General features: G+C 44.7%; 2 protein-coding genes across 2 annotated transcripts in view; both read left to right on the forward strand.

Annotated features, from left to right (window-relative positions):
• The window catches only part of LOC143942696 (NACHT, LRR and PYD domains-containing protein 12-like), a 155,630-nt gene that overhangs the window by 106,784 nt on the left and 20,988 nt on the right, over positions 1 to 27,858 (forward strand). The window lies entirely within an intron of this gene.
• LOC143943392 (NACHT, LRR and PYD domains-containing protein 3-like) lies at positions 2,343 to 27,167 on the forward strand. Its single transcript, XM_077465125.1, has 5 exons — positions 2,343 to 2,454; positions 6,791 to 6,951; positions 19,726 to 19,897; positions 22,413 to 22,478; positions 25,459 to 27,167. Exons 1-5 carry the CDS (start codon positions 2,421 to 2,423, stop codon positions 27,165 to 27,167), a joined length of 2,142 nt encoding a protein of 713 aa, XP_077321251.1. The 5' UTR covers positions 2,343 to 2,420.

Below are 27,858 nucleotides of genomic sequence, written 5' to 3' on the forward strand. Positions count from 1 at the left end.
AAGGCCCTTCAGGTCTGACATGGATATTAAGGGGAACCCCGTGTCAAATTTTAAAAAAAAATTGACGTGGGGGTCCCCCCAAATATCCATACCAGACCCTTCAGGTCTGATATGGATATTAAGGGGAACCCCGCATCAAATTTTAAAAAAAAATTGACGTGGGGGTCCCCCTAAATATCCATACCAGACCCTTTATCCGAGCACGCAACCTGGCAGGCCGCAGGAAAAGAGGGGGGGACGAGAGAGCGGCCCCCCCTCCCTCCTGAACCGTACCAGGCCACATACCCTCAACATTGGGAGGATGCTTTGGGGGTCTGTGACCCCTCAAAGCACCTTGTCCCCATGTTGATAAGGACAAGGGCCTCATCCTCACAACCCTGGCCGTTGGTTGTGAGGGTCTGCGGGCGGGGGGCTTATCAGAATCTGGAAGCCCCCTTTAACAAGGGGACCCCCAGATCCCGGCCCCCCCCTGTTTGAAATGGTAAGGGGGTACAAAAGTACCCCTACCATTTCACAAAGAAAGTGTCAAAATGGTTAAATAAGACAAACACACTTTTGAAAAATTCCTTTATTAAAAAAAAAAAAAATAAAAAAAAAAATTTCCAGCGGTGCTAATCCACTCTTGCTATCCAGCGACGGGTCTCCGGGGTCCAGCGATGGATGATCATATCCAGCGACGGGGGATCTCTCAGTCCAGCGCTGTCCATACATCCTTCTTCTGTCTCCACTGCGGAGACACTGCAGAGAGCCGAGCGCTGACATTTCTTATATTGGGAGGGCGGGGCCACCCGTCACCTGACCCCGCCCCTCTGACGCAGGAGAGGGAAGCCAGGGGTTCCCCAGTGACGTGTGGGTGACCCCGCCCCCTCTGATGTAACGGAAACCTGCGTTACATCAGAGGGGGCGGGGTCACCCACACGTCACTGGGGAACCCCTGGCTTCCCTCTCCTGCGTCAGAGGGGCGGGGTCAGGTGACGGGTGGCCCCGCCCTCCCAATATAAGAAATGTCAGCGCTCGGCTCTCTGCAGTGTCTCCGCAGTGGAGACAGAAGAAGGAGGTATGGACAGCGCTGGACTGAGAGATCCCCCGTCGCTGGATATGATCATCCATCGCTGGACCCCGGAGACCCGTCGCTGGATAGCAAGAGTGGATTAGCACCGCTGGAATTTTTTTTTTTTTTTTTTTTTTTTTTAATAAAGGAATTTTTCAAAAGTGTGTTTGTCTTATTTAACCATTTTGACACTTTCTTTGTGAAATGGTAGGGGTACTTTTGTACCCCCTTACCATTTCAAACAGGGGGGGGGCCGGGATCTGGGGGTCCCCTTGTTAAAGGGGGCTTCCAGATTCTGATAAGCCCCCCGCCCGCAGACCCTCACAACCAACGGCCAGGGTTGTGAGGATGAGGCCCTTGTCCTTATCAACATGGGGACAAGGTGCTTTGAGGGGTCACAGACCCCCAAAGCATCCTCCCAATGTTGAGGGTATGTGGCCTGGTACGGTTCAGGAGGGAGGGGGGGCCGCTCTCTCGTCCCCCCCTCTTTTCCTGCGGCCTGCCAGGTTGCGTGCTCGGATAAAGGGTCTGGTATGGATATTTAGGGGGACCCCCACGTCAATTTTTTTAAAAAATTTGATGCGGGGTTCCCCTTAATATCCATATCAGACCTGAAGGGTCTGGTATGGATATTTGGGGGGACCCCCACGTCAATTTTTTTTTAAAATTTGACACGGGGTTCCCCTTAATATCCATGTCAGACCTGAAGGGCCTTTTGATTGAATTTAGGGGAACCCCCACGCTTTTTTTTTTTTTTTTTAAATCAATGAATGAATGAATTGTCGGCTAATACAGAGAACACTCATTGAGTGTTCTCTGTATTACGGAGACCCGACAATTTAGCCGCAAGTGATTTTAAAAGACTTTTTTTCCTGCACAAATGACACTTTGTGCAGCAACAGTTCTAAGCACCAGAAACATGCGCCCCTTCACAGGCATACTATAGATACCCCCCAGCTACGAAATTTAAAGGAATATTACACTTTTATTGTTTCACTTTAATCATTATTAAAATCACTGCTCCTGAAAAAAACGGCCGTTTTTAAAACTTTTTTTTGCATTGATCCATGTCCCCTGGGGCAGGACCCAGGTCCCCAAACACTTTTTAGGACAGTAACCTGCATATTACCCTTTAAAATGAGCACTTTAGATTTCTCCCATAGACTTGTATAGGGTGTTCCGGCTTTTCGAATTTGCTGCGAACAGCCCAAATTGTTCACTGTTCGCTGAACAGGCGAACAGGCAATGTTCGAGTAGAACATGAGTTCGACTCGAACTCGAAGCTCATCCCTAGTGACAATGTATCTCTGTGTCTAGGTGTTCCACGACATGACTGGGATTCTCCTGTAGAAGAACTAAGAGCAAAAAGATGGGGGCGAACCTGGGGAAAACCATCAGTTTCGGTAACCAGAGATCAGTCACCGTTTGTATTTTATATATATGATCAGTTTTGTGGAAATATTACTAAATATATGAAGCAACAATGACTGAATGCATCTATTTCTTTTTTTTTATTAACTTGTTAAATATTTTTGCAAAGTAATCCATTGCATTACATTATAATCAGTGTTTATCTGGTGCTAAAATGGAGTAATCCTTAGGGGTATAGTCTGTGGCTATAATAGGTGGATGGTGATGTATCCAAAGGTTGGGTGGTTGGAAAAGAAAGGGTTATTAAGGGTTAAAAAGGAAGGCACCCATCCTTCAGAGTGTGTCCAGAACTCTGTAAGACCTAAGGAAAAAACAGGGAGGGGGAGGCGCCGACCTTAATGTAGTGTTAAAATAATGACTTTAATAGGATAAGATTAAAAACACTTACAAGATGATAGAAGATGCATGCCCGTCAAAGTAAAGTGCAGTCCCAGCCACATGGCTCTCCAGGTCCCATCGCTGTTCCGGGTAGCTGGAAAGGATTGGGCAGCTGGCTGGAAAGATCACAGTGTTTCTCCAGGAGCAAGGTACCAGGAAGCTCCAAACTGATTGGCATGGACTGTGGAACAGGAGGTGATGTCACCGGCGTCTGATTGGACCAAGGCAGGGTAGGAATCTTGTCAATCAGGGCTGTAGTGGTGAAGGCTGCACGCTTGGAGCTGGCTGTTCCTTCTATTGGCCTCTATTGGCCATACTGCTGCACTGTGTTTCACTCCTCTCCTCACACACTGAGTCAGTGTGAGGAGAGGAGAGGAGAGGAGAGGAGAGAGCTGAACTGGACATGATGCTGGTTTGTTGACAAAGTAATCGCTCTGTCATTGGACAGAGCAATCATGTGGTAAAGGGCCACTGTGATTGGACCTTGACCCTGAACCTGTGATGCGTGGACCCAACAATCATGGACACTTCCAGGTGCGCACCCCAACAAGCATGTGAGAAGCAGGTGCACAGGAGGATGTTAATAGATGCCCCCCCAGAAGTAGCCGGCCGCACTGTAGCCATCATTCAACTATAGCGTGGTCGGCATGTGGTTAAATATGCAAAACTGTATATAAGTATAAAAATTAAAATAAAGCTGAAAATTCTGAATTATCTTAATTTAATATGAAAAAGAGTAAAAAAAAACTGTATTTATGTAAAAAAAAAAAATTATTTATATAAAACGATCCTGTAATCTTCCTTTGTGAAGACAAAGATCATAAAATACACAAAAAAAAAACCTTTAAGAAGTTTTAGACTTCCCATAAAGTCACAAAAAAACTGAGAAAATGGATATCTAACTGTTGTCAATCAAGGTATTGGCATCCCATTCAATATTTAAACCGTGTGGCAAAAAAGCTCTCAAATCATATATTGATTTAGTCTCCAATTTAGACATCTCCCTTTTAACAGAGCTACTATTAATAGCCATAAAAAGAGTGCAGGAGGGGCCCCAGTTATGTACACATGCATAATGTTTCCATGCCCTTTGGTCTTTGGAACCCCCTTTATATACCCTACATGTCCACCCAAGCATACTTGTAAAGTACTACAACCTAAATATTGCAGGCCACAAGGGCACTGCAACAAGTAAACCATGTTATTTGTGGAGCAAGTAATAAGGGACTTAATTGCATAACACTTAGATGAAGGCTAGACTGAAAAGACCTAATTCTTTTATTCCCCAACTTATTGATCTGACAGATGTTACATATTTTACAAGGGTAAAATCTCTTCATGTCCTAAAAGAAGGCCGGTCTCACTGGTGGATCCAAAACATTAGGCACAAATAGACATACAGTCTAGAAATGTTGAAACCATGAGAACATTTTTATTTCCTGCTTTTTTGGGGGGAGTAATGTGGAGTAGTGTGGAGTAATTTTAGCCTGGGTTCACACATGTGAGGCGAGAATTGAAGCTCTGTTTTCAGAGCTAATTGACAAAGTAGTTGTTAAGCGTTCCAGCAGTGGTGGCTGGTGAACTTTAAGGATCGGGGGACACCAGACCTCGTCTTTCCTTTTTGACCCTTCCCACTTCTCATATGCCCGACCCCTTATAGAGTCCACCCACTCCATCCCCTGTATTCCACTTTCTTCCACCCATAGCGTCAGGAGTACACAGCTCAGCATAAAGGAGTGTATAGCCCTAGCATCACAGGACAGAGTATACAGCCCCAGCATCACAGGACAGAGTATACAGCCCCAGCATCACAGGACAGAGTATATAGTTCAGCATCACAGGACAGAGTAAATAGCTCAGCATCACAGATCAGGGTATATAGCTCAGCATCCGGGCACGCACTGCGCATGCGCGAGCCACGCTGCACGCTGTGAATGGCTGGGCAATCTTCTGGAACCTGTGACATGTCCCAGAAGATTGCAGGGAGGGAGGGGGGAGAGGTGAACTTCCTTCCAGCACCACGGAGCCCCAGGAGGAAGTGGGAGCTGGATGCCTCTAAAAAGAGGGTATCTGTTTCCCCCAAAAAATGACATGCCAAATGTGGCATGTCTGGGGGTTACCATCACTTAAAGTGGAAGTTCCATTTTTGGGTGGAACTCCGCTTTAAGAACCTAGAAGCTGTTTAATTGGTCTAGTGAATCTTATGTTTTCATACTTTGTAAGACATTAATGAACTTGTTATTGATAAGCTGATGAAGCTCATATGAGGCAAAAAGTTTTTTTAATGTCTCCCTCTAGTGGCTGTAGTTCACGTTCAACAGACAGTGTATTAGATTAACAACCTTTTCCCATAATAACTTCAGGATAGTTGTCAGTTCAGGTCTTAAAGCTTCATAAGGTCCCATTGCTTTCCAAGTCGCCAGTTTGACTGAGAGTTTGGGTACCTCAGCAGGCTCAGGGCTGCTGTGTGTTCACATTCAGAGCTTTTGTAAGTCATGCTGACAAAGCCTGATAATGAATTGAATGATAAGCCAGCAGAATCTTTGTGCTGTAATATGACATCATGCAGCCTGGACTCAGATCAGGAGGCTTACATGTGCTTCTCTCTTGTAATTAGGCTGTAAAACTCAGTTTTTCTACTGTTCTGACTCAACTGCAAGGCCATTAGCTTATCTCCAGCTTTATATAGGACAACTATATATTTATCCCTTGCATAAAATCAGACAGTTTAACTCGATTAATAAACTCACTGTTGAGGAGACAGACAATGAAGCCACATCTGTAAATTGAGGGAATGAACAAGAAAAAAAGTATACTATAACAACATAACTCTATTTTCAGACAGTGAGGTCTGTTCTCTTTATTTGCTATCTGTAGAACCTTGACTGAATCCTGAAGAAGCCTGACGGTGAAACGCGTAGATACACAAGGGCTTACTGCACATTATGTATCAGTATACATGATTTAAATTTTTTGTTGTATTGTTCTATTCATATTGTGTATTTTTCAATAAATAGTGTTTATTTTCATACCTCTTTGTTGTTTCCTATGCCTTCAAAGTCCGACCTAGGTATACTGTTATAGTACACATTTTTTTCTTGTTCATCCCCACCTTTTGAATGTTCTGTTTAATGAAGGATATTCATAGGTAGAAAAAATGTTGTAAGCCACATGGAAATATGTATACACCATGACAAGAAATAGTGGAATGCTACCAGAGAGAATGAGGGGGGAGGAGTATACAGAAGGACGGTGAAAGAAAGAGCTCAGCTTAGACAGAAGAACACAGCATAAATACACAGAGGAATGATAACTAAGTTATGAGCACAGCTAGGTTTTTTTTTACAGTTTAGAAAAGGAAAATGACAGCACAAGCACTATGCAGTTTATTATGCTTTAAAGGAACAGGATCATTTTGTTTAAGGTAACAAATGCTTTAACCCTTCCCTATGCTATCCAAAATCCTTAAAAATTATTTTTTTGACTGGAGTTACAGTTAAAAATATGTACCTGTACCAACTTACAAACAAATTCAACTTAAGAACAAACCTACAGAATCTTGTTTGTAACCTGGGAACTGCCTGTATTTTATTTATTAATCTGTAGTTTGGTTTTACATTGCAAAAAGCCCCAAGTCACAGGCAAACTTGTTGAAAAGCTCTCAAAGATTCATAGATATATTGGAATGCCCAAATATAAATCCCCAATCACAGGGCAATTCATGTAATGATCCTTATAGTGATTTACACATCCAGTGCTCGTTATATAGAAATGTACCGTAATTTGTTACATACTGTACACACCACCTGCAGAGCATTGATTCAGCACTAAAGATAAAAGAGATAAAAGTTTGTGATGGAAGTTAATTCACAGAATTTATAAAGCTGTTTTTAGGCAGGTCATAAAATGTATTTCTGTTTGTTTTCCTAGAGGGCAACAAGAGTATCCACCATCAGCTGTCTGGATATTCTGATTCATCACTGAGGAGGATATATGAGTATTATAGAGATGATCTGATCTACATCCTAGAGAACATGGATCCTCATGCCGTCCTGGTAGAGCTAAAATCTCTGAATTTTTTAAACACAGACGTAAGATATTTTCTAAATTACCTACAGCAAAAATTGTGTGATAAAGGGGAATTCCGAATAAATATTTGTAAACATGGATTACCCCAGTCCTTTACAATTATACATCATATCACTTCATACTGATCATAACCAACTGAACATGGTGAAACTGGTGAAGTTTAAGGCCGCGTACACACGGGCGGACTGTTCGCCCAACCTTGTCCGCTGAACAGTGTTTGGGCGGACAGTCCGCTCGTGTGTGGGGCTTCAGCGGACAGTTTCAGCGGACAGTTGGACGGACAAGGTCTTACGGAAATTCCGAAAAACTGTCCGCTGAAACAAGGTTTCAGCGGACTGTTCGCTCGTGTGTAGGCTTGTTCGGCCAACTAAGTCTCGCGCATGCTCAGAAAGGATTTCCACGTCGGAAGGTTGCATTGCAGTGTATTGGACGTCGTATTTTTCGTCCCGTCGTACGTGCCATTCACGTCATCGCGCACGGTTTCAGCAAACTGTTCGTCCGTCGTGTGTGGCCATGTCCGTCCATGCTAAGTTTGAGCGGACTGTTTGCCGAAACTGTTGGACGGACAAAGTTGGGCGAACAGTCCGCGCGTGTGTACGCGGCCTTAGGATGGGGGGTGCCAGACTCCGCCCTTCCTTTTTGACCCCTCACACTTCTCATAAACTACACCCTTATTATAACTAGGGAGAGGCATACATTTGTAGGCGTGGCTCTAAGCCCTTGTACACACGGTCGGACATTCCGACGGAAAATGTCTGATCGGACCGTGTTGTTGGATAATCCGGCTGTGTGTGAGCTCCATCGGACTGTCTCCATCGGAATAAGTTTCCCAGCTTGGCTATAAAACTTTCCGACAACATGATCCGATCGGACCTTGTCCGATCATGTGTAGAGAATTCAGATCGGACAAAGTGCCACGCATCCTCAGATCAAATTCCTACACCAAAGCTATTGGCTACTAGCCTGAATGTAGTCCCGTCGTAACGAAATAACGTCATCACGTTCTGAACGATCGGACATTCCGACAACTTTGTCCGACCGTGTGTATGCAACAGTTTCAGACAAAATCCGTCGGACAAAATCCGACGGATTTGGTTGTCGAAATGTCTGACCGTGTGTACAAGGGCTAAAGGGATGTGGTTAGAGTCTGAGATGAATGAGGGATGGAGAGGGATGGAGGGAGAGGGAGGGAGAGAAAAGGGAGAGAGAGATGGAGGGACAGTAGGCCCAGATCCTACACAACAATAGAAATATATGTATTCCAGAAAGTATAACAATCAGCAAATAAAGATACTCCAAACACCTGGTGTTAGCGCTTCAATTATCCCGGTACCATAGAACAAAGAACCCGGCTGTAGTGATACGACGGGCGGCGGAAGTTGTCTGGCGCAATGGACTGCGCCACAAGCCCATTCAAAATCCTGCAAATGAAGCGTCTCGCCTGCAATCCTGTGATTGCATAGATGTGGCGCTCCCCAGAGTGCACTTTGCCTGGCATGCGAACACAGTGCACATTTTTTTTCTATTTTTTTAGGGGCCTTTCTTTTCACATCATAAAAGTCTCACATCCATAACTAAATATACAGTATGTTAGACATAATAACTCTTCACATTATTCTTCATTACTCTTTGCATGCTAATTGGGGAAAGTTTGTCCAACTTGATTCTGCTGTAATTTTTTTCCAAAATGTGTTTTTAAATGCATTTTTTTAAAAAGGTTTTCTTTTGAAAGTTATGCGTACGCCTGAAATATGTCTCAAGTGTCCTTGTTTGGCATGGCAACATTTAATGAATGTTTTGTAGTATCAAGTAAATACAATAAAAACAAATTACAAAACGGGGCATGTGCTTTGTTCCTTTTTGGGATGAAATCAGTGGCACCTCATCCATAGGGGATGCACAGGCAGTCACAAAAAAAGGCCCTTTAAAAAAAATAGAAAAAAGTTCTTTAAGTGCACTGTGTTCGGGCGCAGTGCACTATGGGAAGCGTGACATCTATGTAATCACCAAATTGCAGACGAGACACTTCATTTGCAGGGTTTTGACCTGCCTTGTGGTGCAATCCATTGTGCCGGGATACTTTCACCTGTAGTATCACTACGGGTGCTTTGTTCTTGATTGGCACCACCATAGGACATGGGCGGTGCTTTCCCTCTGAGTTACAACGTCACTTTCAGTGACAAGTGACTCCAGTGATAAACCGGAAGTGACGTCAGTAGCTCAGTGGAAAGCACAGCCTGAGCAAAGCTTTTTATTAACAGCCCTCCCTCCTCTCTACACTGACACCTCCATCCCAGCCTGCAACACCGGCAGCAATGGTTAGCAGGCTAGCCTTTCAGGATATCCCTGAGTTGCTGGACATGAAGAAGAAGGGGGGGGCAGGGTGCTAGACAGTCCAGACTCAGGACTCCCCCAGAGTCCTTGTCTCAGCAACTGACTCCTCAGCCCAGCAACAGCAGACAAGTCCTCTGATCAGGAGGTGTCTGGGCAGACTGCTGTGATTCTGGGCTGTATACTCTATTGTGAGTCTGGGCTGTATACTCTGCTGTGATTCTGGACTGTTGTGATTCTGGGCTGTATACTCTGCTGTGATTTTGGGCTGTATACTCTGCTGTGATTCTGGGATGGCTACTCTGCTGTGATTCTGGGCTGTATACTCTGCTGTGAGTCTGGGCTGTATGCGCTACTGTGATTCTGGGCTGTATACTCTGCTGTGATTTTGGGCTGTATACTCTGCTGTGATTCTTGGCTGTATACTCTGCTGTGAGTCAGGGCTGTATACTCTGCTGTGATTCTGGACTTCAAACTCTGCTGTGATTCTGGGTTTCACAGCCCAGCAACAGCAGACAAGTCCTCTGATCAGGAGGTGTCCGGGCAGACAGTGCGGGTGGTGAGTACAGTCCTGTCTATGTACTAAAGGTCATTGGGCTGTCACATAAGAGCCTGTATAGATATAACTTAATGGACTCTAGGAGGGGCAAGGTGTACAAGGGCACACTGTGTTCCAGCAATGTGATGTTCATTGATGATGTGATCATTGGTGATCAGTAATGGGATGATGATCAGTGATGCAATGTGATGATAATCAATGATGTGAACAGTGATGATCATTATGCTATGATTCTGGTCTGTATAATCTGCTGTGATTCTGGGCTGTATACTCTGCTGTGAGTCTGGGCTGTATACTCTGCTATGATTCTGGTCTGTATACTCTGCTGTGATTCTGGGCTGTATACTCTTCTGTGAGCCTGGACTGAGTACTCTGCTGTGAGTCTGGACTGCTGTAAGTTTGCTGTGAGTCTGGACTGCTGTAAGTTTGGGCTATATACTCTGCTGTGATTCTGGACTGTATACTCGGCTGTGATTCTGGACTGTATACTCTGCTGTGAATCTGGGCTGTATACTCTGCTGTGAGTCTGGGCTGTATACTTTGCTGTGAGTCTGGGCTCTATACTCTGCTTTGAGTCTGGGCTGTATACTCTGCTGTGATTCTGGACTGTTGTGATTCTGGGCTGTATACTCTGTTGTGATTCTGAACTGTATACTCTGCTGTGATTCTGGGCTGTATGCTCTGCTGTGAGTCTGGGCTGTATACTCTGCTGTGATTTTGGGCTGCATACTCTGCTGTGATTCTGGGCTGTATACTCTGCTGTGATTCTGGGGCTGTATACTCTGTCCTGTGATGCTGAGCTGTATACTCCTTACACTATAGGTGGAAGCAAGTGGAATACAGGGGACAGAGTGGGTGGATGCTATAAGGAGTGGGGCTTATAAGTGAGAGGGGTAAAAAAGGAGGGGCGGAGCGGGTCTGGCGCCCCATCTTAAAATGTCACCAGCCACCACTGGATGAAATACTACATTTGTCAATATGGCCATCAAAGTAGGACACATAAAACATTCTGGTCTTTCTAATGCCTCTACTTTCAACTCCTCAATAGTTTTACATCCCTCAATTAATATTTTTAGGGACCTTGTCCTTAGTGATCGAGAGAAATATAACTTGAGGAGACCTCCCCCGTAATACAGCCTTTGACTTAGGTTAAAAGAGACTGTGTGAGAACAAAAATCTCGTTATCCATCCAGCTGACAAAGGGGGCGGCATTGTTATTTTGGACAAGGTCGATTATCTCCAGGAGACATCCATGATCCTTGGTAGGGATGAGCTTCGTGTTCGAGTCGAACGCATGTTCGACTCGAACATTGGTCGTTCGTGCGTTCGCCGAATTCCGAACGTTTGGGCCGTTCGCGGCAAAATTCGTGTGGCCCACAATGCACTGCGATGGCGCAATGCATTGCTGTCTCACGATTGGCCAAGCATGCACTGTGACCCCGCATGCTTGGCCAATCGCAGCGCCAGTAGCGGGAAGAGCAATGGTTGGCCACAGGCATCCTGCCTGTGGCCAATCATAGCTCAGACTGTGTAGTGCACGCCCCACACTATATAAAGCTGCCTTTCAGGCGGCCTCGTGTAGTGTTTGTTAGCATCTGAAGCAGTGGGTGTTCTGTGTACCTTCAACACAGTTACACACCAATCGTTTTTGGCTGATTTACTATTTTGCTCTTGTGTAGTGGTTACTGTCTGTGCCCTGACCGCAGTATACACCACTATATTCACCTCACCTATATAGCTAGTGATCTAGCTTTAATAATAGAGCTTGCAGTCAGTAGTGTTAGTGCGTGCTGTCTGCGTGCTCTGTACCCAGTACATACCACTATATACACCTACATAGCTGTTCTCTATTTGAGCCCGATTGGCATTTGCTGGAGTTATTGGAAGTTGTCTGTGCCTCCAGCACAGCACAGTATACATCTGTATATACCCCTTTAACTCTGCTGTTTTCTTGTTATTGTCTGCGTGCCCTGACCGCAGTATACACCGTGATATTCACCTCACCTATATAGCTAGTGGTCCATCTTTAACAATAGAGCTTGCAGTCAGCAGTGTCACTCAGGAGATAGTGCGTGCTGTGTGCCTGCTCTGTACCCAGTACATACCGCTATTATCCACCTACATAGCTGTTCTGTATTTGGGCCCGATTGGCATTTGCTGGAGTTATTGGAAGTTGTCTGTGCCTCCAGCACAGCACAGTATACATCTGTATATACCCCTTTAACTCTGCTGTTCTATAAAAAAGGCATCTGCAGGAGTTAGTGGGTGTTGTGTGCCTCCAGCACAATATAAACTACCCAACTACTGTTTTACCCAACTCCCTTCAGGCCATTACCATGTCTGGAAGGCCAGCAAGGAGAGGCAGACAGGCGCGAGCCGATAAAAGAGGGCAAGCAGGCTCTGTGTCTAGAGACAACAGTGCTGGTCGGGGACGCGGTGCATTGTCATCAGCACGTGGCCATGGGACATGCTTGTCCTTCTTTTCTGCAGCTGGACATGTTGAACCGCAACATGCCAACGACTTGGTAGAGTGGATGACCAAGCCCTCTTCATCCTCCTCATCCTCTCTCACCCAGTCTCAGGGTAGTAGAAAAGCAGCTGCCAACACATCGTCGTCCCTCCTCTCAATGTCATCATCAGTGACTCCTTCCCTAGACCCACCACGTCCTCCTGAGGAGTCTCCTGAACTCTTTGAGCACAGTGTTGGGTACATGCTCCAGGAGGATGCCCAGTGTTTGGTGGGCTCTGATGATGACACTCAGCTAGAGGAAGGCAGTAGCGTGAGCACAGAGAGAGGGGATGCTCAAGAAGGACAGCAATCTGGCAGTAATGTTCCACAAGCTGCAGCATACTGCCAGGTTTGCTACAGCGATGAAGAGGGAGGGGATGATGAGGGCACTGACTCCACGTGGGTGCCTGGAAGGAGGGAGGAGGAGGAGGAGGAGGAGGAGGAGGAGGCACATGTCCAACGAGGCAGGATGCCCTCCGGGGGCCAGCTTAGGGGCAGCACACCGACTGAATCACACCGCAGAGCTCCGCCTGCGCAGAGCGCTTCCTCTGCGCAGAGCGCTTCCTCTGCGCGTTATTCTAAAAGTTCTTTGGTGTGGGCCTTTTTTGAGACGAGTGCATCAGATCGCACCGCTGCTATTTGCAACATATGTCTCAAGCGTATCTCACGTGGCCAAAACATCAGCCGCTTGGGCACCACATGCTTGACCAGACATATGTTGACCTGCCATGCAGCTCGTTGGCAAGCATACCTCAAAGACCCACACCAAAGAACAAAGCGGACCTCTTCTTGCTCCTCATCAGCTGGCATCTCCAACCCCACTAGACCTTCAGTCCTCTCTGAAACCTGCTCTGAGAGGAATGAAGGTGTAGAATTAGGTGTGTCACAGCCAAGTGCTTCCGGGAACTCTGCTAGTGGTACATCCACGTCCGATTATAGCAGACAAATGTCCCTGCCCCAGCTGCTGGACCGGCGGAAGAAATTTACTCCCAGCCATCCACATGCCCAGCGGTTGAATGCTAGCTTGGCTAAATTGCTAGCACTTCAACTGCTGCCTTTTCAGTTGGTAGATTCGGCCCCCTTCCGTGAGTTTGTACAATGTGCGGTTCCTCAGTGGCAGGTCCCCAAACGCCACTTTTTCTCACGGAAGGCAATTCCGGCTCTCTACCGGCATGTGGAAGGCAATGTCCTTGCCTCGCTGGACAGGGCGGTCAGCGGTAAGGTGCATATTACCGCTGACTCATGGTCCAGCAGGCATGGACAGGGACGTTACCTGTCTTTCACGGCCCATTGGGTCACTCTTCTGGCTGCTGGGAAGGATGCAGGACAAGGTGCAGTAGTATTGGAGGTTGTTCCGCCACCACGCCTCCAAAATGCTACTATTGGTTGTGACACACCTCTCTCCTCCACCCCCTCCTCTTCTTCTTCCTCCACAGCCTCTTCCAGTGCTCTGTCCTCAGAACCAGCGGTGCTCCGTAGGCGTTGCAGGGGCTACGCAAGTACGCAGGCAAAACGATGCCATGCCGTGCTTGCGCTGGTTTGTTTGGGGGACAGGAGCCACACTGGGGCGGATGTTTTATCAGCTCTGCAGGGGCAGGCCGAGAGGTGGTTGACGCCACGCCAGCTTAAGCCAGGAATGGTGGTTTGCGACAATGGCACCAACCTCCTCTCCGCCCTCCGACAGGGACAACTGACCCATGTGCCCTGTGTAGCTCACGTCCTTAACCTGGTGGTGCAGCGGTTCTTGGGCAGGTACCCTGGCTTACAGGATGTCCTGAAACAGGCCAGGAGAGTCTGTGTGCATTTCCGCCGATCATTTAATGCCTGTGCTCGGCTGGCTGAGCTCCAAAAGGAGTTGAACCTGCCCAAGAACTGCCTTATATGTGACATGCCCACCAGATGGAACTCAACATTGGCCATGCTGCAGCGGCTGCACACGCAGCAGAGGGCCATCAATGAGTACCTGTGCGACTACGGCACCAGGACAGGGTCAGGAGAGCTTGGTTTTTTCTCACCACGCCAGTGGGGCATGATCAGGGATGCATGCACTGTCCTGTCACCGTTTGAGGAGGCCACAAGGATGGTGAGCAGTGACAGTGCATGCATCAGTGACACTATACCTCTTGTCCACCTCTTGGAGCATACGCTGCGTGGAATAATGGACAGGGCACTTGAGGCAGAACAGAGGCAGGAAGAGGAGGACTTCCTTGCCTCTCAAGGCCCCCTTTATCCAGACAGTGTTCCTGCTGTGCCACCCATCACACAGGAAGAGGGTGAGGAGGAGGAAGAGGAGGAGGAGGATGATTGTGTCAGCATGGAGGTGGAGGCTGGCACTCAGCATCAGCAGCAGCAGTCTTATAGGGATGATTTACAGTCCCAAGAAACACGTGGACTTGTACGTGGCTGGGAGGAGGTAGCTGCGGATCATGTTGTCCTTAGTGACCCAGAGGACTCCGGACCGAATGCCTCAGCTAACCTACGCTGCATGGCCTCCCTGATCCTGCAAAGCCTGCGGAAGGATCCTCGTATTCTTCGGTTCAAGGAGAGGGACCATTACTGGCTGGCCACTCTCCTTGATCCACGGTACAAGGGTAAGGTTGCCGACCTTATCTTGCCATCGCAGAGGGAGCAGAGGATGAGACATCTCCGGGAGGCCTTGCAGAAAGCTCTGTGCAACGCGTTCCCAGAGACTGGGAGATCACAAACTCCTGGTCCTGGACAACGTGTTGCTGAGGCATCAGTCAGAAGGAGCGGTGGAGAAGGTGGCCGTCTGACTGATGCGTTCAGACAATTTTTTAGTCCGCAGCCCCAAGGTATGATTGGTTCCAGCACCCATCGCCAGCGTCTAATTTACATGGTGCAGGAATACCTAGGGGCAAGGTCAGACTTGGACACCTTTCCCACTGAAAATCCTCTGGCTTACTGGGTCTTGAGGATGGATCACTGGCCAGAGCTTGCACAGTATGCAATTGAGCTACTGGCCTGTCCTGCATCCAGCGTTCTTTCGGAACGCACCTTCAGTGCTGCTGGTGGCTTCGTTACCGATCACAGGGTGCGCCTGTCCACCGAATCAGTTGATCGACTGACCTTCATCAAGATGAATCAGTCTTGGATCACCCACAGCTACCAAGCACCTGAAGCTGATGTAACCGAATAATTTTTTTTGAAATACCACATCCCTTCAAGACTGCCTATGCTGATGCTGAGTGACTGTCCTGTTATGTTGATTGTCTATCCTCTTCCTCCTCCGCTGATATGTTGGAAGAACATTTTTGGTTCTGGGTGATGCCAGCAGCCCAATTTTTCTGCCCCTGTTTAACAGGGGCGTTTAAGTACAATTTTTGATGCAATGCTTTGCAGCAGGGCTAATTCCTGCAAAAAAACTAGAGTGTATGGCAGAGGTTGCAGTGTGATGGCACCAGTGCCTAAGGCCCAATTTTTCTGCCCCTGTTCAACAGGGGCGTTTAAGTACAATTTTTGATGCAATGCTTTGCAGCAGGGCTAATTCCTGCAATAAAACTAGAGTGTATGGCAGAGGTTGCAGTGTGATGGCACCAGTGCCTGAGGCCCAATTTTTCTGCCCCTGTTTAACAGGGGCGTTTAAGTACAATTTTTGATGCAATGCTTTGCAGCAGGGCTAATTCCTGCAATAAAACTAGAGTGTATGGCAGAGGTTGCAGTGTGATGGCACCAGTGCCTAAGGCCCAATTTTTCTGCCCCTGTTTAACAGGGGCGTTTAAGTACAATTTTTGATGCAATGCTTTGCAGCAGGGCTAATTCCTGCAAAAAAACTAGAGTGTATGGCAGAGGTTGCAGTGTGATGGCACCAGTGCCTAAGGCCCAATTTTTCTGCCCCTGTTTAACAGGGACATGTAATTACAATTCTTGATATAATATTTCACAGGAGGGCCCCTTCCTGTGCCCACCCAGAGTAACTGTGAGGACTTATAGTGTTGTGGCACCAGCACCACAACCACCAAAGGTCAATTTTTCTACCACTGATCAACAATGGCATGTAATTACAATTCTTGATATAATCGTTCACAGCAGGGCGCTCCAGCGGCCACCAAGAGTCACTTTGAAGGCTTACAATGTTGTTGCAAAACCAACACCTTGTTCCGCCATTTCTGCAGAGCATATAGGGCAGGCCCCTACTTTCAAACATCCAATTTACAAACATCTCCTACTTGCAAACGGAAGGAGACAACAGCAAGTGAGATGAAAAAAGATGGACGACAAAACAAATTATACAGGGGTGATAATCCTTCCCTATGTTTTCCAAAAAGCTTAAAAATAGTTTTTTTGACTGGAGCTACACTTTAAAAATGTACCAGTTGAAAATTACAAACAGATTCAACTTAACACAACAAACCTACACAGTCCCTGTCTTGTTTGCACCGCCTGTATACTGCTGTTCTGAGTATATAGGGCCTGGGGGCCCCACGCATTTCCTTTTTTTAATATGGGTACGGGGTTCCCCTTAATATGCGTACAAGACCCAAATAGGCTGGTAATGGGCAGGGAGGGCTACCCATGCCATTTTTCTGAATGATTTTCAACCATATTGCAGGAACCAGATATAACATTAAAACCGCAAGCAGTTTTAAATGGTGTTATTTCCGTTTAATGTCATTTTGTGCAGGGACTGTTCTAAACACGGGAAACACGTGGCACTTCACAGGCATACTATAGACACCCCCCAGGCACCATATTTAAAGGAATATTTCACTTTTTTTTTTTCACTTTAATCGTCATTAAAATCAGTGCTCCCGCCAAAACGGTAGTTTTTAAAACTTTTTTTTGCAGTGACCCATGTCCCCTGAGGCAGGAGGCAGATCGCCAAACCCTTTTTAGCACACTATCTTGCATATTAGCCGTTAAAATTAGCACTTTCCAATTCGAACGTTCGAGTCCCATAGACTTCAATGGGGTTCTAACGTTCGTGCCGAACGCGGGGGTCGTTCGCAAGTTCTGGTGCGAACCGAACCGGGGGGTGTTCGGCTCATCCCTAATCCTTGGTGACTGGGAAACGTATGGGTTGCTCAGAAATAATCCCACTTGTACATACAAAAAGGTATTGATCACTGTTGATAATGGTGTCAAAGCACATATTTTGGACAAAAAGGATAAAGCCTTTTTGATACCAATGGCCCCTCATATTCCTATGATGTACTATCTGCCTAAAATACACAAAGATGTTAATTATTTCCCATATCATCTCATTGTTACATTACAGCTAGGACCGGGAAGTATATCGATTTTTATCTACCGCCAATAGTCAAAAAGGTACCTTCCTATTTAAAGGGCACCATCCGATTTTTAGACAACGTCACATGGGATGGTGTGGGTCTATTAGTCATGGTGAACTTTGCATTATGATTATGAAGCGGTCAAACATTTTTTATCTAGGGAGTCTGATATGTAATGCCCCCAAAAAGATTTTATCCTCGATTTACTCACTTTTACTACCACACACAATTATTTCTGGTTCAACAATCACTTTTACATACAAGGAAAGGGTGTGGCCATGGGGGCTAAATATGCCCCCAATTTGGCCAATTTATTTATGGTCAAATGGGAGGAGGACGTCATCTAAGCCTGCGCCCAACCTGAGCTTATCCTCTGGGCCAGGAACATAGACGATGTCCTCTTCCTATGGAAGAGGAACCATGAATAATTGGAGGAGTTTATGAGATATTTGAATTCCAACGATCAAGGTATTATCCTCGCACATGAGGCTCATGCCGACAGGATTCATTTTCTGGACATGGAGATTTGGGCTGTGGATGACAGACTAATCACTAGCACTTTTTTCAAGGCAACCAACCGGAATTCGAACATACCTACTGAAAGTTGCCATCATAAAACTTGTCTCAAATCTGTACCTTGCAGTCAATTTGGCAGACTTAAATGGAATTATGCTCTGACCAGTGATTTTGAAAAACAGGTTCCTCTTTTAAAAAATAGGTTTATTGAGAAGGGCTATAATGTAGATGTTTTGGATGAGGAAATTAATCACATGAGAGGTTTAGACAGGAACGCCCTGCTAACTAATACAATCCCTTCTATTGTATCTCAGAAATTTTAAGTGGTCCTTCTTCATGACTTTTTCCGGACAACATTATAAAATTAAAAAGATTTTTAAAAACATTGGCAATACTCGAGTCTTAGGGCCTATACTTCCCAATAGACCAGGGGTTATCTTTATGGGTTTACCCTCTTTGCAGGCCAGTGTGGCATCTAATATACTAGATCTTCCCAAATGTGCCACTTTTTTTCAACATCTAGTGGGCTTTTACCCTTGCAAAAGACATGCCGTATGTCGAATCAATAAAAGTGGGAGGAATAAAACATGTTCATTCTCCTCCATCGTCATCAGTAAAACATATCCAATTAAACATTGTATCACTTGCCATACCAAAAATTTAGTTTATCTAATCACATGTTCATGCGGTAAACATAATGTGGGACGAAACCATTAGAACATTATCCATCAGAGCCAATGAGCATATTAATAAAATCAAAATGATCAGAAAGGATAAGAAAGAACAAACAGTCCCCAAACACTTTGCATGGTGTCACAACAGAGACTATATACACTCACCAGCACCTACGTAGCAGGGCGCTACAGCTATGTGCTTAAAAGTCTGCATTTCTTCAAGAAAAACACCAGATAAATATGAAAGTCCTCCTCAGACCATTCACTAACACAATCCGTCACCCATAAATCTCCTTCATTTTACATTTATATCACTCCCTGCATACCAACTGATATTTCAGGTCAGGCTGACAGTGACAGTGTCTGCACTCAATGTTAACATTCTAAGCCCCCCTGTCCCACTGGTGCAACTTATCATGCGCTTTGACCGTTTCAAATTGCACAACAAGTTGAGCCCTATTGTCCGCATTGGAAGCGGCCAAATAGGTGCAACTCAGGCAGAGTCGGATTTTAAAAGTAGTTCCTGCACTACTTTTTGCAAGTTCAGGTGTGACTTACATAGACATCTGTGCATGAAGTCACACAGATGTCTTCCAAGTCACACCTGAAGTAGCACTGAAATGCTACTTTGAAATTGTTGTGAAGTATCACGATTTCAATGTTGCGATCGGTGTGACTGAGGACTTAAGGATGGAGCTGTGGTGAATGGCACAAATCCTTTCTACCATCACTTTCTTGCCTGCCGCTCTGATGGTGCCCTATAACATTGACTGGGTCAAGCACAGTTCAGGCATGCATCAGTCGTATAACTTCATTGTGACATGATTTATTTTTCCGAATGTAATGTTCAAACAACCGGAATCATTTACATAAAAAAAAAATGTTGAAGTGACATTTCTAACTGCAGATTTGAAACAATAATGAGATATCTTTTCCAGAAATACAAGTCAATGGAAAAAGACCCGTCTTCTTTCTCTCACACCTTATTACAAGATATTCAGGATCGGGGAAGAGAAGCTGTGATTGAATTCTGGAAATGTCTCTGTCTGCTACGGAAAAATCATCTTTACCCTAATTTATTGGCGGTTCTGGATGAGATCAGACAGACAGGTAACAGGGCTTTGTGTTTTCACTCAACATTATTGCAAAATAATGATTGACACCAATTGTCCCAAAATAATGATTGATACCAATTCTCCCAAAATAATGACTGCCACCAATTATTGCAAAATAATGATTGACACGAATTATCGCAAAATAATGATTGACACCAATTCTCCCAAAATAATGATTGATACCAATTATTGCAAAATAATGATTGATACCAATTCTCCCAAAATAATGATTGACACCAATTCTCCCAAAATAATGATTGATACCAATTCTCCCAAAATAATGACTGCCACCAATTATTGCAAAATAATGATTGATACCAATTCTCCCAAAATAATGATTGATACCAATTATTGCAAAATAATGATTGATACCAATTCTCCCAAAATAATGATTGACACCAATTCTCCCAAAATAATGATTGATACCAATTCTCCCAAAATAATGATTGATACCAATTCTCCCAAAATAATAACTGACACGAATTATTGCAAAATAATGATTGACACGAATTATTGCAAAATAATGATTGACACAAATTATTGCAAAATAATGATTGACACCAATTATCGCAATTGTAACTCCATAAAGGCAGCACTCCTCTCCACTATCTTTGCTCTCCTCCTCTTCCTCTTTGAAAGATTTTCTCTTGTTCCCAGTTCTGTACAAATCAATTTGGAATGTGTCTTTTTAATAGTATAGAGAGGATTTCTACAGATTTTTATTGTGGAATATAAAGCATGTGACCACATTATTCTTCTGTAGGGATGAGCCAAACACCCCCCGGTTCGGTTCGTACCAGAGCCTTCGAACTGACCTAAAATTCGTACGAACTTTAGAACCCTATTAAAGTCTATGGGACTCCAACGTTCAAAATCAAAAGTGCTAATTTTAAAGGCCAATATGCAACATATGCAACAGACAACACCAGCAATAAAGGGTATTTTCAGGTGTATACTGTGCTGGAGGCACAAAACACCCACTTTAACTCCTGCAGATGCCTGTATTAGAGAACACCAGCAATAAAGGGTAGCTATAGGTGTATACTGTGCTGGAGGCACACAACACCCACTAACTCCTGCAGATGCCTGTATTAGAGAACACCAGCAATAAAGGGTAGATACAGGTGTATATTGTGCTGGAGGCACACAACACCCACTAACTCCTGCAGATGCCTTTATTATAGAACACCAGCAATAAAGGGTAGATGCAGGTGTTTACTGTGCTGGAGGCACACAACACCCACCTTAACTTTAAGATGCCTGAGAAAAGAACACACTGGTCCTGCCTATCTAGCTCTTTCCCTGCATGCCGCGCTGGCAGCCTTATATAGTGTGGAGCGTGTACTAAACCCCCTGAGCTATAATTGGCCACAGGCAAATCCTATCGTGTGTACAGGGCATTAGTGTTGAATATTATTACACTTTAAGCTATAAAATGTCTAATATAACACTGATATACATCAAAAAGCCATCAACATTCTGACCATTGACAGGTAAAGTTAATAACATTGATTATATCATTACAGTGGCACCTGAACTTTTGTGGGATATATTAGGCAGCAATTGAACATGTTGTCCCTGAAGTTGATGTGTTGAAAGCAGAAAAAATGGAGTGTAAGGATCTGAGTGACCTAGACAAGGGACACTTTGTAATAGATAGACGCTGGGTCAGAGCAATTTCAAACCTGTAGCTCTTTTGGGTTGTTCCCAGTCTGCAGTGGTCAGGACTGACCAAAAGTGGTCCAAGGAAGGAAAACTGGTGACTGGCTCATGGGTGGCCAGAGCTCATTGATGGAGGAGGGGAGTGAAGACTGGACTATGTAGTCCAATTCAATAGAAGAGCTCCTGCAGATCAAATCACTTAAATAATGAATGCTGGTGCAGTTAGAAAGTTGTCAGAACACACAAAGCAGCAGCCAACAGCTCCTACAATGGGCATGTGAGCATTAAAACTAGACCATGGAGCAATGGAAAAAGGTGGCCTGGTCTGAGAAATTGATGAATGGTTTGAGGAACACAATGAGTTCAAGGTGTTGAGTTGCTCTCCAAATTCTCCAGATCTCAATCCAATCAAACACCCGTGGTATGTGCTGGAAAAAACAAGTCCAATCCATGGAGGCCCCACCTCCCAGCTTACAAGATTTAAAGGATCTACTGCTGATGGCTTGGTGGCAGATACCATAGCATACCTTCAGAGGTCTAGTGGAGTCCATACCTCAAGGTTTATGGTGGGTGATTATAATGTTATGGCTGATCGTTGTATGTTCATTACACTCACAGCACAAGTTTAAAGAGGAAGTAAACCCTGATGAGTTTACTTCCTCTTTCATTCCCTGCAAAGAAGAATGCACACGTCTCTCCTATTGAGATAAAATTTGTGTATCCCAGAGTTCAGCTTTAAGTTATATTCCTTTGTTTAGATATCAGTCTAATGTGTGGTTTGGTGTATGTGAAAGGTCAACTTCAATCATACATGACTCAGATCCATCATCTTATATTCCTCTCTATAGGTGAGGGTCTGGTGAATCAGATTCTGCTGGATGAACTTGGACACTCACTGACTCGGAAGCTGAAAGGTAAATACAACACATAATGTATCTGATAAAACACAGGACATACTAAGTGTAAGGTATAGAGATGGTGTTGGAATATTTATACTTCATTTATACCATCTGCTCAAGGGCTTCTGGCAAATTAGCAGTGATGGATGATATGGGTGCACCAATTACACCGCATCCCTGGTCTGTCTTTTGGCTCTGATTGGCTACCATGCACCTCTGCACCAGCTTCAGTTTTTGAAAATTAACCCCAATATTTTCACCATGTTAGAGACTTCATAGTGATCGCCAGTTTGGGGATTATGCTGATTTGTTCCTGATTGACAGAGGAGATTTGGAGCTGTCACTTGCCAGCGAGTAACATACCAATTTCTGTGTTACTGTCCTAGGTTGAGTTCCTAGTGAGGTGGAGTAGAGTGTGATTATTTTTTGTCTGTTCTGGGACTCACAGATTACAGACTCCACTACTTCTCTCTGCCTTCTAGTGAGCTCTAGAATGTAGTCGGCTAGAAGACGCAGACCCTGAGCTTGAGTATTTATGGCACTCTAGCTAGTCCCTGGGGAGGTGTGCACAGAAGGTGGAGAGAGCCCATAAATAGTCTGAGGTCAGGAGCGGCAGGGTTTTTTTTTCCTGGAGGAGGAGATTCCACCCTGGGAGGGCTACTGCACTACTGGGAAAGTCAGCTGAAAGCATGCAGAGGCTTCACTGAGGTTCCAGCTATGCTGGAACTGAATTGAGAATCCGGCCTGGATATTCATGATAGTGTCTAGCTGATATTGGAAAAGATCAAAGTATCTGGAGACACAGTAAGTAGAGACATGGAAACCAGATTCTAATGACTGCTTGAGGTTTACCCCCTTGTGTGACTGTGTTAGTGTCCTTCTGGAAAGTCTCAGAAGCGATTGTGCCTTTAGTTTCTGCAAAGATGAAGTGGGCCCCTGAAAAGAGAAAGTCCTCTGACTATTTTGTGCACCAAATTCTGGAGTATCCTAAAGTTTCCCTACCCCCCATCCAAGTTCAGTGAGCATTAAGCCCTAAAAAAAAACAGTCAGTGCCTGGCCATTGTGTTGCAAAGCTGTGGGAGCTGCTGTGTGTCTCGCTTCCATGCACTCACTTGAAAAAAGAACCTAGGACAAATCAGCAAGGGCCATGGTTCTAAGCTTTAAAGTAATTTTTTTTTACCTTAACCATCATTATACGTCAGCACTTTGAAGAGATATATCATTTTTATGGCAGCAGCTAGCTGCCATAATCCCGGTATCCTCTTCTTCAGCGGGCAGTCTGCTTTCAGATAAGCAAGATCACTTTTATTGGTGGCGGGAGAGGGCCTGCCTTGCTCCGTGCCCTCTGCCGATTACCGGAGCCATTGGTAGAGGTGGAGGTGATCAGATCCTTCTCGGTTTGTGGTATGGAGCTGAGTGGGGGGAAGATTCTTATCTCTCTTCAAAGCACTGTGTCCTGTAGCTGTCTCCTGCTCAGTTTCTCTGTTATCAGCCTGATAACTTTTGACAAGTCCTCCGAGATGGCAGCCTAAAGTGTGTATCAGGATGAATAGATTAGCAGTCAGCTGGCCATCTAAGAACAGAGCTATGCATATTCCATCCTTCTTTTACCAATAAGGAGAGGGAGAGTGTGCCTCTCCTCCAATCAGCTGTCTTGGCTGTATGCCCAGGCTTGACTGCAGTGTTGAACAGGAAGAGAAAATCTCTTAACACGAAGAGCACTTTCTAAAGGATATATACAGATGAAGACAGCAGATATACATGTAAAACTTATATAGGGAGATTTGTTTCATCCCTGTGCATCATCTGAGGCTGTTCACCTCACTGGGTACATGTGAGGGTTTACACCCACTTTAAAGCGGAGTTCTGCCTGCAAAAAATAAAAATAAAAGTCAGCAGCTACAAATACTGCAGCTGCTGACTTTTACAATTGGAACACTTACCTGTTCAGGGCGCCCGCAATGTCCTCACCCAAAGCCGACCCATCCCTCGGCTCCATGTGTCAAGTAAAGAAATCAGGAAGTGAAGCCTTGCGACTTCACAGCCTGTTTCCCTTCTGTGCATGCGTGTCGCACGGCACATTCTGAATGGTGCCTCCTGTCTTCTAGGATCTGTGTGTCTCCCAGAAGACAGCAGGGGGACCGAGGAGGGGACAGACATTGGGTAGATCGCCGTGGATACTGTGGCGATCTTTCACCAAAAGTGGGAGCAAATACCTGTATTATACAGGTATCTGCTCCCCCCTGAAAGGTGCCAAATGTGAGAGCTTGATTGACAGCTTTATCTATATTCATGTGTCCTATTTGAACAGGGGTGTATCCCTTCCCTCCAATCAACTCAAAGTGCTCTCCTCACTGAGCTCTGCAGAGAGTATTTTGAGCTCTCTGCCCCTTTTTTCTGACAGCTAAGACAAGCTTTATAAACTCTGCACTGAATGGATGTATGAGAAGACTGTGAGCACAGAACAGAGGTGCACCACAGACTCCCTGCTGCCACCCATATGCATTACACAGTTGGTAGGAGGTTAACATTGCCCTCCTTAAATATTTTTTAATAATGTATATTTGAAGAATTTCTTAGTGGATAATATATTTTTAACATCTGGGTCATTGTGCATCAATGTTGAACACATGTTATTTAACAGAATCTTTATAGATTGATACAAAATATTTTCAATAGGCTGCTCCCGATCGCAGTGACATATTTTATGAAAAGCTTTTTAGTAGTAGTACTGCCGGACATACTACTTGGATGGCTGGGGGGGGTGAAGGACACAAAAGTGACAGCCGGAGATGCCAACGTTTTGCACAGAGTATAACAGAGGCAGCTGAAATGCAGAATCTGGTCCTAAGGTGGGCAGGCGGGCTCTGCATTAACATATAAGATTAAAGTGGTGATAAAATCTGTTAACATTATAAAAATTACAGAAGAAAATAATTACATTGTTTATTACTGCTTTAACCTGAGTCATAAACTATTTCAATTATATTTCCAGATATTCAGGAAAAGCACAAACAATATCTGATGGAGAAGACTGAGACTCTAGAGGAGCATAGACCTCCAGGAACTACCCTGGAACCACAAAGATTCCTCATCAATGAGCGTTATGTGAAGCTGATTGTAGTCTCCACCGATCAGTTCAGGCAATGTCCCCAGAATGAGCTAATACAGACTGGGGTAAAACATGAGGAATTCTTGAAGGAAACACAAAGTAGACTGGAACACATTTCCCCCAACAGGCTGTTCCGATGGAACCACCAGTCCCAATGTGTACCACATGCAGTAATGGTGAGCGGAGTGCCAGGAATAGGGAAGACCACAATGATACAGAAGTTTGTCTATGACTGGGTGACCGGAAAACACTACCAGAGATTTGCCTTTGTCTTCTTCTTCAGATTCCGGGACCTTAATAGACTGGGAGAGGTCAGCTTGGAGGAGATGATTCTTCACCAATATCCATATCTGAAGAGTCAGATTGCAAATATTTTACAAGATCCAGAGAGACTTCTGTTTATATTTGATGGATTAGATGAAAGTATTCACCAAATAGACTTCAGATTAAATAGACTCTTTGCTTACAGGACAAATTGTGGTAATATTGTGGTCAGTTTGGTGAGGCAGAGTCTTCTTAAGGGTTGCTCTGTACTGATAACCAGCCGCCCAACCAGACTGGCATCAGTTGATACCGGTGTTTTCCAGAGAATAGCTGAGATCATGGGATTTCTCCATGCAGGCAGACTGACCTTCTTTAATAATTTCTTTGGAAATGAGGAATTGTCAGAGAAGGCTTTTCATTATGTGCAGGAGAATGACACACTGTACACTTTCTGTTATATCCCATCATACTGCTGGATCATCTGTACAGTGTTATCAATGTGCTTCAGATCCCAACCAACAATCACTGATCAGCTGATGACATCATTACCCAAAACCATGACACAACTCTTTGTGACTTTTGTCTCCAACATTCTGGCCAATCACAGCCAGAATAAAGATGGTGGTCACACTGTCCGGGAACTGCTGACCTCTATTGGGTGGATGGCAGAACATGGAGTCATGAATCACATGATTGTATTTGATGAGCGTCATCTGGACTTATTCAGTGTGAGAAAAGATAATCATCTCTTCTCATCTTTCATGATGGAATCTGGTCGGCCTCCTGATGTGGATTACACCTTCTTACATCTCACTCTTCAGGAGTTTTTTGCTGCTTTAGTCCATTTTATTAATTATAGTCCTGACAGATTACAGAAAACACTTGATGAGGCTAAATCTTACAAAGACGGCCGTGCTGAAATATTCCTCCGTTTCCTCTGCGGTCTCTCAGACTCTTCTACTAGATCCATGTTAAAGTCTCACGTAGGAGAATTGTCTACTCAGGCTGCCAGACATGTCATCACCTGGATCCTGAAGAAAATCACAGACCAAAGATATGACAAATCTACAGAAGATAAGAGAGAGCTTCTTAATGTATTCTACTATCTCTATGAGAGCAGGAATAAGGCTCTGGTGTCACAATGTTTTGGATCAAACAAAGTTGACTTTTCTGATTTCAACCTCTATCCTCTGGACTGCTCTGTGCTGTCTTTTATCCTTCAATCCTGCAGAGAGACAGAAGAAGTAAATCTAACTTCATGTAATATTCAAAGTGAAGGATTGAGGAAACTTATACCGGCTCTACATAGCATCAAGAGTTTAAGGTAAAGAATAATCCAATTTACCACAGAAATGTGAATGATCTGCAAATGATTTAGAGGAATTACTAATTATTAGTTGTTGTTTTCTATTATATGTAAACCTTGTATGTACTGTATTTATGTGAACATGTTGGATAACTTCACACAATGAACAAATGAGTAGAGGTAGCAGAATCTGATCTATGGGAGTCACATAGCAGTGATAGCATTGGCCCAGTGTCTGTGGGGTCTCTGTGTTCACCTCTGTGTTCCAAGAGCTCAGCACTGCCTGTATTTTCTCTCTTAAGCCCCATACGCACTATTCGATTTTTGTCTTCAGATTTACCAAATCCATATAATGTGAGGTCAAACCTTAAGAGTTTCAATTTGTATGCAATCAGGCAGGCCCTTGCACTACATGGTTTTGGTAAATCTCAAGACAAGAATCTGCAGAAAATCTAATAGTGTGTATGGGGTCTAAGGCTGGCCATACATTATACAATTTTATTTCCTTCAACCCCAGGTGACTAAAGCCACCGGCAGTGATTGTAGTAAAAAAATCAGTTAGGGTTAGGGGTTAGGGTAGGGGTTAGGATTTTCCCTAGAAGAACAAGGTTTGGACTAAGGGATTGGAATATGTACCTCCCCAAAGGTCAAAGGTCAGCAGGTGTGACCCCCAGAGGTCAAAGGTCAAGAGGTCTGGCTGACCCACCCCCACC

This window comes from Lithobates pipiens, unplaced genomic scaffold (genome assembly GCF_037356315.1).
Source record: "Lithobates pipiens isolate NorthernLeopardFrog02 unplaced genomic scaffold, aLitPip1_a1.2 Scaffold_30, whole genome shotgun sequence".
NCBI classification, from domain to species: Eukaryota; Metazoa; Chordata; class Amphibia; order Anura; family Ranidae; genus Lithobates; species Lithobates pipiens.